This window comes from Vanacampus margaritifer, chromosome 1 (assembly GCF_051991255.1).
Source record: "Vanacampus margaritifer isolate UIUO_Vmar chromosome 1, RoL_Vmar_1.0, whole genome shotgun sequence".
In the NCBI taxonomy this organism is placed as follows: domain Eukaryota; kingdom Metazoa; phylum Chordata; class Actinopteri; order Syngnathiformes; family Syngnathidae; genus Vanacampus; species Vanacampus margaritifer.
Genome location: NC_135432.1, coordinates 23,716,002 through 23,728,770, shown reverse-complemented (window position 1 = coordinate 23,728,770; position 12,769 = coordinate 23,716,002). Strand labels below are relative to the sequence as shown.

Sequence of the window (12,769 nt, the reverse complement as noted above, 5' to 3'; positions counted from 1 at the left end):
CATTTATTCCATTGCAAAATTCATGTGTTTTAACTTTTTTTTTTTTATCATAGTGGGCACATTTATGCCAGTGGTTCTTTTGTGTGGTACCCACTAGTGGGATGTGGGCTTCCTGCAAATAGTTTGATTATATTTAACATTTAAGTCCAGTACATTTGTATTTAATATTATACAAATGTTTGTTTTCAAACATTTATTTGGGTACAGTTTGTTAACTTTTAATTCATTTTAATTATATCACTAATGTAGTACAGATTTTTTTTAAGTGGAGTGCTAGTGTTTCAGCTATACATTTGTTATTGTGGCTTACAATATTTTTCGAGGTGGTACTTGGTTTAAAATTTTCAGAAACACTCTTATGAAACACGAATGCTTGTGCTCTACCAATTTTGTTATAGTTAAAGTATATTTCTAGGTGTGGGCGCGTACCAATATCAGGTATCGGTGCCGATACCAGCTTTATTCTAAGGTACCGGTACTGGTATCGGCTGCTTTCTTGTGGCCGTTTTACGATCAGGAACTAGAAATTTGAAATTAGAGGAATAGAAAATTGCCATTAATTTCAATTATTTTTTAGGAAAAACACTATATTGGAATATATAGGTTTTTCTTTAAAGTCAAATTTATGTAGTAGTGGTATCGGTACAGGTGACTACACAAGAGTTGACTATCGGGATCTGTCCGGGAAAAAAAAAGCAGTATTGATCATCCCTATTTATTAGAATTCTAACCTGTTTAAATGAACCATGAATGGTTAAACATTACATTAAAAAAGGCACATCAGACAGGAAGACCCCTTATGTGATTGGTGGCACATCATATTGTAAAAGACTACAGTGGAAGCTGTATTTGGGCAACATCTTAACTGGAAATTCAAATAAATGCACCAACACGGCAGAAGGTGTCACCAATTTGGACATGTTTGAATTGTGCTTGTTATCAGTGCCTGCACACATGAATGGTTGTCATTCTTCTTATTCTCACCGGGATGCAGGGCGGTGGCGAGAAGAATGAGGCAAAAGGTTAACATTGGTGAGTGGCAACAAGTCAACAAAAGTTATGAAATTCCTGGAGGACCTCATGTGAATGACGTGATCAAACTTTGATGTCTTGACAAGTTACCTGTGAGGATGTTCTCGCCCATGACCTTGACCTGCACTTCCAGCGAGTGTTGCGAGGTGTACGTGATCTCAGCCGCGGCGTGGGCGACCTCCCCGATGAACAAGGGGGACAAGAACTCTGTCTTCTCCACACGTACTAAAGCAGCCAGGCAGCGGTCCTGGAGAAGTCCAGAAAGTACAAAGTTATCGTACGTGAGCTGTCACTATTAGCACTAAAAGGAAAGCAAGCATAGTTAAGATCGCACGTCTGCTTTGATCAGACATGATGTCTTAAGATGCATTCATACTTAGAGAACTCACTATATACAAATATAGTGTTGCCCATACTGCCTGATAATGTTTATGAAATTATGAGTAAAACTGTTCACCATAGTAAACAAATATGCACAGTATATGAATTGAATTTGACATAAAGTGCTGAACTAATTTATTACACCACCTGTCATGAAGATACCAGGCATCATGAAGTGCTGTAATGCACTTAAATAAATAAATTTATTAATTAATAAACCTAACATTGGGGTGTGGTCTAATACATTTTTAAAAATGCTACTAATTAGGGATGGGCGAGTACCGATACGGTATCAGTGCCGATACCAGCCTTATTTAAGGCATCGGTACTCGTGAAAGTGGTCGATACCAGTATCGGCCGCCCGCTAGTGGCCGTTTTACAGGAAGTAGAAATTAGAAATTCGAGGAATAGAAAATTGCCATTAATTTCACACAATTTTAAGGAAAAACACTATTGGGATTTATAGGACTTTTTAAAAAATTATCGGTCTTCTGGGGAGGTGGGGGGGTATGTACTAGTGGTATCGGTATTGGTGACTACTTAAGAGTTAAGTATCACTCTCTGCCTGAAAAAAATGGTATTGAACATCCCTATTAATAATTTTTTTTTAAATATTTTTTAAATTCAAATTAAAATATATATATTATTAAAAAATACAAAATAAAATAAAAATAAACATTAAGCAAAAGATAAAAAAAATATAATTTTTAAATGTTACTAACTCTAATACATTTTTTAAACTGTACATTTTCAAATAGGCTACTGTTTGTGTTGAACATTTGTGTTCAGTGAAGCATTTGTGTACAATACTGTATGTCGCACGTCACACCTGAGGCGGAAATGTAAGACATCATCTGAATGCTGTTGAAGGCAAGACAAGGATCTGATGATGTAAGTCACAGCAGAATTAGTTCAATGGGTGAAAGGTAAAGCATGATGAGAGAGTTTACAAGTCAGAGTTGATAGACAGCAATCATGTAATTGACTTAGCTTCCGTGTGTTCATTTCAACCTCATGTTTTTGTTCTTTTGCCTTTGGCTTAATAGGATCCTGTCTCAGGCAGAGTTGGCACCAAGCACTTTTTCTTTTTACTCTGATTTGCATATTCGCAATGTTCTGTTTGAAGAAGAAACGCTGAGGAGAGCTCCTAACTAGCTAGCCACCGGCTTGATTTCATTTTATATTTGACATTTTTTATTGAAATGAGATATAATGTTGATGGTGGTATAGCAGCTTGGACTGGAAATATTTCAAAGGTATTTTCAAATATAATTGACCTCAATGGGAAATGGGAAAAGTCTGTATGTATTTAATGTCGACAGCTACCATACGTTTGCATTATGCCTTCAATCCACTCCGCTGTGGACACAACAGGATGGTCATGACCAGGGCTGGACTGGCACAAAATAAATCGGCCCTGGCATTTGTCATAAGCCCGCCGGCCCGGCCCAACTCCTGACCACCCTTGCCTAACACACAATTCTGCAAGATATTGACTAATGTTGGTTTAGTTTGCTGTCTCTATTAAAAATGGATTAATGGACTAGTCACTAGCCCATCTAAATTGTGGGCCAGATTCTTGGGGTAAAAATGAAAGAAAATAATTAAAAAGCACTGCATTGGCCCCAAAAGACCCAGGCCCACCGGGCATCTGCCCTGTATGCCAGATGGCCTGTCCAGCCCTGGTCATGACACAACGTGGTTAGATAGGTTAGACAAACATTAAAGGCTGTGATTACTATGGATGCCCAGATAAATATTTAAATTGCCCAAATATGCTGATGAGAATCCTACAACTGAACCAAACAGTATGCGAGAGGCAGAAGGATTCATGAATAAGTTGTTGACAGAAAACTACTTTTCTTCTGGCTCTCAACTGGCCCTGTAATAGACAACCCGGCGGACTCCCCGTTCTGTTGGTCATTGGGTTTCTAAGTCCATTGGACTTGGTTGCGTCTGTTCCATTTCATTGCACTTTGGTTTACTGAGCATCAGTGTAGTCCACATGTGCACTCAGGAACTAAGACAAGTGTAAACCTTGAACCACAATAAATGGATTTGGTTGTACCCTCTCACCTCATTCTGTGTGTTGCAGTGCCGCGTGCTAATAATGCATCCGGCTTCTTCGATCATCTTCAGGAGGTGACCACCGTGTACATTGCCGACGATGTTGGCATCATCTGGCCGCATGATCCTGCAGCAAACCAGAGGTGGAATTAGTACAGCTGGTGGGCAGTATGGGTTTAACCTCTGTGCACTGCCATTTACTTTAATCTCAAAAGAAAATGGATCACTCACTTCTGATTTCAATTGTGAAAATGTTGCACTTGGATTGGGATACAGAATAATTTTACAAAGTATCACATTCATTTGACTGGTTTGTTTCATTGGAGGCAGGTTGGAGACAATGAGCTACAGAGGAGAATGTGGCGATGATAGAAAAAACAAAGTCACAGGAAAAATAACATAAGATGAATGCTGTTGAAAGCTAGCAGGGAACATACCTGATATGATGTGTAATAATCTCATCAATGATAATCTATGAGTATGATACAGGTGTAGTGAGTAAAAACATCATTGAACACAGTCTATAGTCAGTCAGGCGTCATTATCTTTACAGAACTTGGATTTAGTGTAATTACATTAGACTGTACAAGTAGTCATAATGTTTCAGATTTTTTTAAAGGTAAGGAAAGGTAAAAATGACTTGAATTCCCTAAAAATTATAAAAACAGGTTTACTTAATGTCTGCCAGTACTATCGTTAAATTCTCCTGTTATTTGTTGTCTGAGTCATTTTGCAGTTTATAGCTCATCGCCAACATGTCCAACCACATCTGCTTCTAACAAGGTCATAAAAACGAACAAATCCGCATCTTGACACCATAACATGCAGGCAAATGAGTCACATTTACCGTCTAACTGACTGATCCTTGTTTTTATAAATGACTGAGGATAAAATGACTCATTGTTAGTCACAGCAACAAAGTTGACGCAACAATGCAGCTTGCCGCAACGTTGACATTTCCATGGAATGTCCTTTAATTTTGAAAAGACCCTTGAAAAATGTGCTCCCTCGTATAATGTAAAGGTCACACTGCAATCAAATACACGATTATCAAAGAAGTAGTGCGTGAACTACCTGCAGAGCTCATATTTGATGTCTGACGGCGGTTCATAGGGCACAAATTTTCTCGGGGGCCTGAAGCAGCGCATCTTCCAAACCTGAACCTCTTCTCTCTGCGTCTTTCTCCAAGCTACTTATTTTCCCTTCTGCGTCCAGGTCTGAGATTTGAGGCCTTGATGTCGCTACAGTCCCCATCGCGACTGGTCTGACTGGATCAGAACCCGCCCGCCGATGAGATGATAAAACACCAAGTTGACAACAACAATGACTATCGCTGTGTCGCGTGCTGTGGCTGTCAAGGGAATCTCAAGAATCTCGATTGCCCACAAACACACGTCACAGAGCACATTTGCCACGATATCGCTGAGAAGGGAAGTGAAAAAGCTAAACTATAATGCTGACAGAGATAACCTATGACACAAGAAATATCATATAATGTATAAGGTCTCATTTTTGCCAAATTGTTGTGAGACACACACGTGACAGGAGAATAGCCCTAATATATATTGCAATAAATAGAATCAGAATTATAGAGAAATGTTTTACACTTATAGGTTTGGATTACACAAATTCAAAGGCAAGTAAACCATGAATTATTACGAAAGACAGTTAATGTATCAACTTCAATTAGAATTGTTTACTTTAAGTTACTAAGCACTTTGACTTGCAATCTTTCAACCGTTCACTACGACAATGTACAGTAAATGTACAGTAAGTCAGTAAATATATTTGTTCAGCCTGTGAGTGTAAATGAACTCTTTTACTGCCAAAGACGTTAAATGACGTTCTGCAAAAACCTACGGAGGAGCGCCAAAGACGTCCTCCCATTTTTATTTTTATTTTTTTTAAACGGTTGCTGGGAAGGCTTGCGGAGCTGTCCTGAAAGTTTCAAGCAGGTCTCGTGAGCCTAATGACTATTTTTGGCCCCTAGAGGGCAGCGATGACTCTCTTTTGACAAGATTGGGTGGGCGTCAGTAGAAGACGTGAGGCGGGGCTAGAGTGTTGAGGGGACATTGGCTGAAGAAGCCATAATGGCGGCCGCTTGCAAGCAGCTCACGGTCGAGCCGTTTTTTTCAAAGACATCGACCAACGATAAAGAGCACATTGATGACGACGATGATCATCATCGATGATGATGATGGTGACTCCGAAGTTGGAAGCGCTGACGCGGCGACTATGACGACGTTATAAAGGTTCACGGGTGAGCAATGCTGACACCGGAAAACACGGAGCACAACGCTCAGGCGGACGTTCAATCGGACGACGAAGAGTGCCCCGAGTCCAATGCATATTCATCGGAGGAGTGTGTACAGTCTGCTACTTGCTATTTATTCCCCGGAAAAAAAGGCCGTCAAGAAAGTGTAACGTTTGCACGCGAAACGGACAAATGCGAAAGTGAAAGTAAATTGTAAACGAGTCCAGCGGCGTCTCCTTGCACGCAGGAGAGCGTTACAAAAAGAAAAACTGTATTTGAAACATCCACATAATTGTAAGTAGTACCACAGTTGCACACATTTGTAAATAGTTTGTGAAATTGTTTTGTCAAATTGTTACACTGTTGAATGGAAATAAACGTATTTTGCAAACTAAAAACACTTTTTCATTGTTGGTGAAAGCGTTTTACAGAAGTAAAGCACTATTTAGGTGTTTGTGGCATCATTCATGGACAAAAAGAAGTGTACAATTCACTAGAGTGCATGAAATAACATTGTTTCACAAAAAGCTCTTTTTCTCCGCTTTTTGTTTCAAAACAGAGAATTTCGGTGAAAGTAACCATGTTCTATTGTTGATTACTGAAGAACGGAATAAGGTAGAAACAAACTTTTTTTTCTGATGAAAGATGAGAGTCCAATCATTCATTTGGTAGTATGTGTGTTTCCATAGTCCAAACACAACATTTTCTGTGGACCTTGAAAGATCAGTCAAAATGCTTAAATCGGCTGGCACTGGCGACAACCCGTTTCTGAAAACGTCTGGCAGTCAAAGAGTTAAGATGAGTGCAAATTCAGAGTGGGTGTTCTCATTTTGGTCAGGGGGAAATTAACCGGTGACCTGGCTTGAAGTCACAAGCCACATTTTTAACCACAGGGTGGATCATTATTGTCAATTATTTAACAGTAGGCTAATCCTGTTCAGAATACTGCTATTATAGTTATTGTTAATTAATGGTGCTATAACTATATTGCTCAATCGCTTATCTCCTCATCCATCCATTTTCTCCCTCTATCAATTTTATTTTATTTATTATTTTCAATATCAGGGTGAGGCAGATGGCTGCCCCATAATAGGGTTTGGGTTGGTTTAAGATTTCCTGCTGTTAGGGGGAAGTTTCTTAATTACCACATGCAGCAAAAGTGCTTGGTCATGTGGGTGAGTTCCAGAAAAGCACTTCAATATAAGCAATGCTGTAAATGGACCTCAGAAATTAAGTGAAGAAACATCAAGTTTGCTCAGGGTTCTTAAGAGTACCATAAAATAGCTTTCATTGGGATTTGGGATTATATGAAGAAACTACAACTCAATTCAAAGTTCAAACTAAATGAAGCTCTAACCTTTAAAGGTGACATTATGGTAAAATTACTTTTTAATGTTTGTATATTGGTTCTCTGGGATGCCTGGCCTCTCACCAAATGTGAAATCCAGCAGCCAAGTAATTTTTCTTTTGTTAATTCCTCCCAAGAATTGGTCTGTGAGGGAGCTCTTCTACAATTCTGCCCCACTATTACATAGAACGTCACTCTTTTTGTCTTTTTTGTTAAGACCAACCACAGACAGAGCTGATGAGGTGGCAATCATTCTCACGCACTTACGGCCCCCACCCCCACCGCCTGAAGGCTTACACTGTGGTGAGTGAAGTGAGGATACAATTAAATCTAAACTGCAGTTTTAAAACAGCAAATGCAAACTTCTCCCTTTGACAAGAATCTTGACAAGTCTTTCAAGCCAATTGTTTCACTACTAAACAAAAAAAATACTGCCACCTGGTGTTCAAATAGATATAATACCATATTAATATGACCTGGGCTCAAATGTATGCACTGTGCAGTAACATTATATACTGCATATCTATAGTTTATGTGTGCACACAACTTTGTTCCTAAACTGAACTAACAATAAAATGAGTCCGATAGCTTAATTTTGTGTTAGTTTTAGTCAGGTTTTTCCAGTTTTTCAAGTGTGCTTGCGTTGAGGTGATTTCTTTTTTTCTTTTTCTTTTTTAGACATTTGCCCAGCTTTTAAATTCCCCATCTCACAATGTAACCAGTGAAATTGTGAAAACATTCCCATATAAAGAGGGTCGATAACTTTATTTTGTGACTGCATATACGACACCTGAAAACGGATTGGAAATATGCAAAAAGCAGGATGTGTCCTTTAATTCGTGTTTGCCGAGCAAACACCTTAGCTGTGTGTTTAACACTAATGTGTGAGTGAGTGTGGGGAAAAAAAGAAGATTGTGAGTTCTGCGCCCCCTGTTGGGGAACGAAAGTATAACGGTGCAGGGTTTGCTGCTGGGACATGAAGCCGATTCATGAAAATCAGGTTACAGTTTCCCCTTGTACACATTTTCCTACTCAATAAAGACGTGAGCAGCATGCTACATGGTGTCGTCATCGTGTACGTGTTTAACGTGTAATGTTTTAGTGATATATGCGACACGATGAGTGACAAAAACGAAAGAAAAATGCTTTATCACCCCCTAACACATCCTGTATGACGTGGTATGCTATCACTGTTAATCATCTTTGACATAGTGACCAAAAACGAAAACGTGGATGGAAACATAAAGCTTGTAAAACCAATAAAGCAGATTAACCGGCGAGTGACGTAAAGTCTCGCGACGGACGGTCGCCGGCATACGTGAGTTCCGTGCATGTGTTTCTTTGTCACACGTTTAATAACAAAAATAAAAGTAAGACCACGTCGTAATAAACATAAGTAACACGTCCTACCTGCATAGCTGAAGGGATGAGGCGGCGTCTAGAAGCTTCGTCGCAGACATGATGCTGTTGAGAATGTCCTCTTTCCTGATGGAGAAAACGACACTTGCAACAACTCGCACAGTATCCGGGATTTATCGACAATAAAACGAGGCGGAAGTGATTTTGAAAAATATATATATGAAAGATTTCTCACGGGTGAAAGGAAACTCGATGTGCTGGACAAGAGATTCCGTCAAACGTATCTGTGGTTTAGTTGGGAAGTGTCACGCCAACAGCCATTTTGCTTCCATCGGTCATTTGAACGCGACCACGCTGACCGAGCCCGTGAACGCAACCCACCGTGGCAATAACACCAGTGGCCGTTAGAGGGCAGCAGTAACCAATAGAAAAATAGATAGATGGATGGATGGGTAGACTCAAGAAAAATATAAACGCAACACTTGTTTTTGCTCCCATTTTTACGAGATATACTCTAAGATCTAAAACTTATTCCACATACACAATATCACCGTTTCTCTCAAATATTGTTCACAAACCAGTCAATGTGATAACGTCAGTACTAACTGGTTTTCTGGGAAATGAATGGTGGCCACACAAATATAATCAAAATAGGCACGTTTTAGTCAGTTTCACTTAGAGGTGTACTCACATATGTTGCCAGTGGTTTATAAATGTATGGTAAGTTATTTTAACACGGTATGCAAGCTGTACTGCAAAGTGTTATTTCTTCAGTGGTGTCCCATAAAAAGACAATTATTTTGAAAAATATGAGGGGGGTGTACTAACTTAAAATTCGACAGCATGGAAGAAAAGAGACAAACGCACAATATTACCACGGTGTCGCAGTTTTATTGTTTTTATATACATTACATAAATACAGAATTCGCTGAAAATTGCGAAATAACAACATCCCAAGAGAGATACTTGTAGTGACACACATGTCCACAAAATCAATCTGCACAGATTCAGAACACTGAATTCATACAATGCAAATTCACTACGAGTGACCCTTAGGGTCTTACAGGGCTGTTTCAATAGCCCTTAATCATTCAGTCTTCTCAAAGTAGACCAAATATTTAACTTAAAACATACATGCGGAGTTTTAACAAAATACGACAGTCTAGATTTGTCAACTTATACAGGACAATCGACGCGTACGCAAAATGGAAAGTATACAATACTCGGCTAAGTCGATTTATGGTAAATCTTAAATATATACAAGTCATGCTCATTTAACATACAGTGTATATGCTATATGTACACGTATATATCGCGTTATAGTCCTTTTGTTGGACCCATTAGAATAATCTACCAAGGTCTCCACATGGGGGCGCTGTCGTGCTGTGGATCTGAGCGAGCTCTGACCAGGGACACCGCCTCGGTTTTGTGGCCAAGGCTGGACTTGAGGCTAAGGAGCCTCTGCTGGATGTGCGGGAGAGCCGCAGAGTTTTGGCTGCAGCAGTTGAGGCACTGCCGGTTGACGTTGGCCGCCGTGGAGCGCTGGATGAAGTCGGTCACCTGCCGGCTGGCGTCGGGTTCCAGGCTGCTTTTGGGAAGGCGCGCAGAGACGCGCTGGAGGCAAGCCTTGTAGCCCTCTTTGTAACTGTCTGTGGAATCTGAAATGAAAACGGTGATGTCGGGCTGTTAGGTCAGTGATTGCACATTTGAGAAAGCCGAAGATCCTTCACTTTTTGTGTGTGTGAGTATTCTAGAATGAGTACTCACTTTTATGTTGGACAGAAGGGATGTCACTGAGGAACCTAACAGTCATCTCCAGGATGTCTGCTTTCTCCAGCTTAGAGTAACGAGTCTTCTGCACATGGTTAAAAAATGCAAATGTTAAAACAAGTTATCTTAACATCTCACAACATCTTCATTCAACTGAAATTTTAAAAATAACATACATCTCTGCCGGTGAGAGGAAGAATCAACTCTTTCAAGTGGTTCAGGCTGTCGTTAATACGAGCGCGCCTTCTTTTTTCCACCAAAGGTTTCATAGTCTGGAAAAAAAAGAACAAACCAAGTTTAGTATGGCGGTATATTTTATATATAAAACATTCGAGCACATTTAAATATGTGAAGGAAGACTCACCTTTCTGAGCTCAAGGGCTTCTTTCCTTTTGGCCACAGTGGGCCTCGGAGAAAAGGATGCCAACGCGTCACAAGTCATATTTGGAGACATGTTCTTCGGTCTTTCAGTTCTCGAGACGTATGCTCGACAGATACCACAGGAGACGTGTTTGTAACGGCCACTGGCTGCGGTTTATATCCACGTCCACGGCGTCGGTACCCGTGCGTCACGGCTACGCCCCCAAGCCAACACCAAACGACGTGAGTGGCCACGCATTCGACGACAACAACAGAAAAAAGCATCACGTTTATTAAGATAGCCATCTGTCTTTGACTTAAATCCAAGCGTGACAACTCCAGTGCGTGTCTGCATTATGATAAGAGGGGGAAAAAATACATAATCCACGTCCAGACGCTGCGCGTAAAACTTGCTTGCTGTTTGAATAAACGTATAATTATTTGTTTAAATAAGTCCATGCATAGAAAATGTACGTATTGCTTTATTTGAAAACATTAACACGCATTGTAGTAATTCCGCAAAAAAACACTTTGTGTTTTGCGTAATTACGTGCAAACTCAAGACTTCTTGGTTGTAAAAATGAAACAAAGCCAAGCTAGTAATCATGAATAGCCTATATTGAGGTTATACAATTGTTTTGATTATATTTCATATAGTAAAATAGATAAAATAGCATATGTAACACTGCTTATTTGTTTTATTGCTTTAGTTGGATTTTTTTTAAAATTACGTTTCATATGTGGATGTTTGGTCATGTAAGCCTACATACTTTTTACGGGAACATAGGATATTTAACGAATAAGTACTATTAAACAAAAGACGGCGTAATACAGCTGTCTGGTAAAGAAATGAGGCTTGCGTGCGTGAAAGGGCTCCACAGAGAGACAGTCTCTTGCTCAATCCAATCCACGCTACATCAAGTAAACCCAAGCCACGCTACTTCCAAATAGCATCTGCTCGTAAATTTTGACAACAATAGTTTTGCATATGTGGTTAATGCAGTTCTAGCTGGAGGGGGCGAGGTCACAATACCTGTGGGGTGTTTTCTGCGTCCTGCTGCCAACGTTATGCACAGAGCGGCGGGTACAGAAACCGGGGGAGGGGTTGGGTGGGGTTTAGTGGCTCAATGCACAAAGAAGAACTCACAAAGTCAAAATAAATGATTGCAAGTTTGATGCATTTCTGCAAAAATTTGGAGTGGATAGATGGTGGTTTATTAATTATTACACTATTTATTTGTCGTGCTTTTCAAACTATGTAGGTTACATAAGTTTCAAATGATGGTATTGAACAATAACTGAAGATGTATGGCAGGCCATCAGATGCCGCTGCACTCAGGGGAACCACGCGTGCAGCACGCGCCATGCTGACCAGATGGCTCGCTGCCCCCCTTCTGACCAGCCCTCATTCGCCCTGCTCCACCTCCTCCTCAGCCTCCATCTATCCAGTCTACAGCACCAACATCCCAGCCACCATTCACCATTCATTTGTTTCATACAGACACACACGCACGCACACACACACACACATTGAATTGCTTCCATCTTTCCTTTACGCGCATGACACGTGATCCCCAAGCTCTTTTTAGCGTGGCTACCCCATCTGCATGTTTTTAATAATGTGCAACTGAAACGAATCGTTACAACCCCCCACACTCCTATATGGAAGCTCTGTGTTGCATTTTTCTTCCATGGCTTGACACTTAGCCATTTTGGCGTCCAGGCAATCACGGGTTGCATTTATTTATTTGTATTTATTTTATTTTTGACATTTTGTATATGGCCAAGCACAAAGAGTTGGTCGAGTGCACACTCTAAACAAAAACAGTTGGGGTAAAAAGAACCCATTTGTAGGTAAAAAAAAATGGACCAATCCTCTACTTGGGTCAAATTTACCCAACTTTGAGTCAAGAAATTGGTCTTTTAGCATAAAACAACTCATAAATATTGGTCATATCCTTTACTTGGGTCAAAAAAATCTGGTCATTTTGTATAAGATTTTGAAAGTTGGGTCAAATTGACCCATAAAGTGGATCAGTCCATTTTTGACCTATAATTGGGTTACTTTTTACCAAACAGTTTTTATAGTGCATCAAAAGTGTTTTGTGTGGAAAGAAAGAAAGAAAGAAACAGAGAAAGAAAGAAGAGAAAGAAAAAAAGAGAAAGAAACAGTAAGAAACGAATGCTGAAACTGCAAC

General features: G+C 40.0%; 2 protein-coding genes across 3 annotated transcripts in view; both read right to left on the bottom strand.

Annotated features, from left to right (window-relative positions):
* The window catches only part of acot7 (acyl-CoA thioesterase 7), a 41,499-nt gene extending 32,675 nt beyond the window's left edge, over positions 1 to 8,824 (bottom strand). The window contains exons 1-4 of one of the 2 annotated variants that reach the window (XM_077585465.1): positions 8,677 to 8,824; positions 8,493 to 8,567; positions 3,490 to 3,607; positions 1,123 to 1,279 (exon numbers count right to left, since the gene is read on the bottom strand). In XM_077585465.1, the coding sequence (XP_077441591.1) occupies positions 1,123 to 1,279; positions 3,490 to 3,607; positions 8,493 to 8,542 (325 nt within the window). In that variant the 5' untranslated portion in view covers positions 8,543 to 8,567; positions 8,677 to 8,824. Of the gene's footprint in view, positions 1 to 1,122; positions 1,280 to 3,489; positions 3,608 to 4,554; positions 4,721 to 8,492; positions 8,568 to 8,676 lie in introns of those variants that run through there. The other variant, XM_077585457.1, reaches the window with a different exon arrangement.
* A 967-nt stretch (positions 8,825 to 9,791) lies between these two features.
* Positions 9,792 to 10,697, bottom strand: LOC144063853 (transcription factor HES-2-like). Its single transcript, XM_077585772.1, has 4 exons — positions 10,576 to 10,697; positions 10,388 to 10,483; positions 10,209 to 10,296; positions 9,792 to 10,099 (listed from the first exon to the last, which is right to left on the bottom strand). Exons 1-4 carry the CDS (start codon positions 10,663 to 10,665, stop codon positions 9,792 to 9,794), a joined length of 582 nt encoding a protein of 193 aa, XP_077441898.1. The 5' UTR covers positions 10,666 to 10,697.
* Positions 10,698 to 12,769: the final 2,072 nt, after the last annotated feature.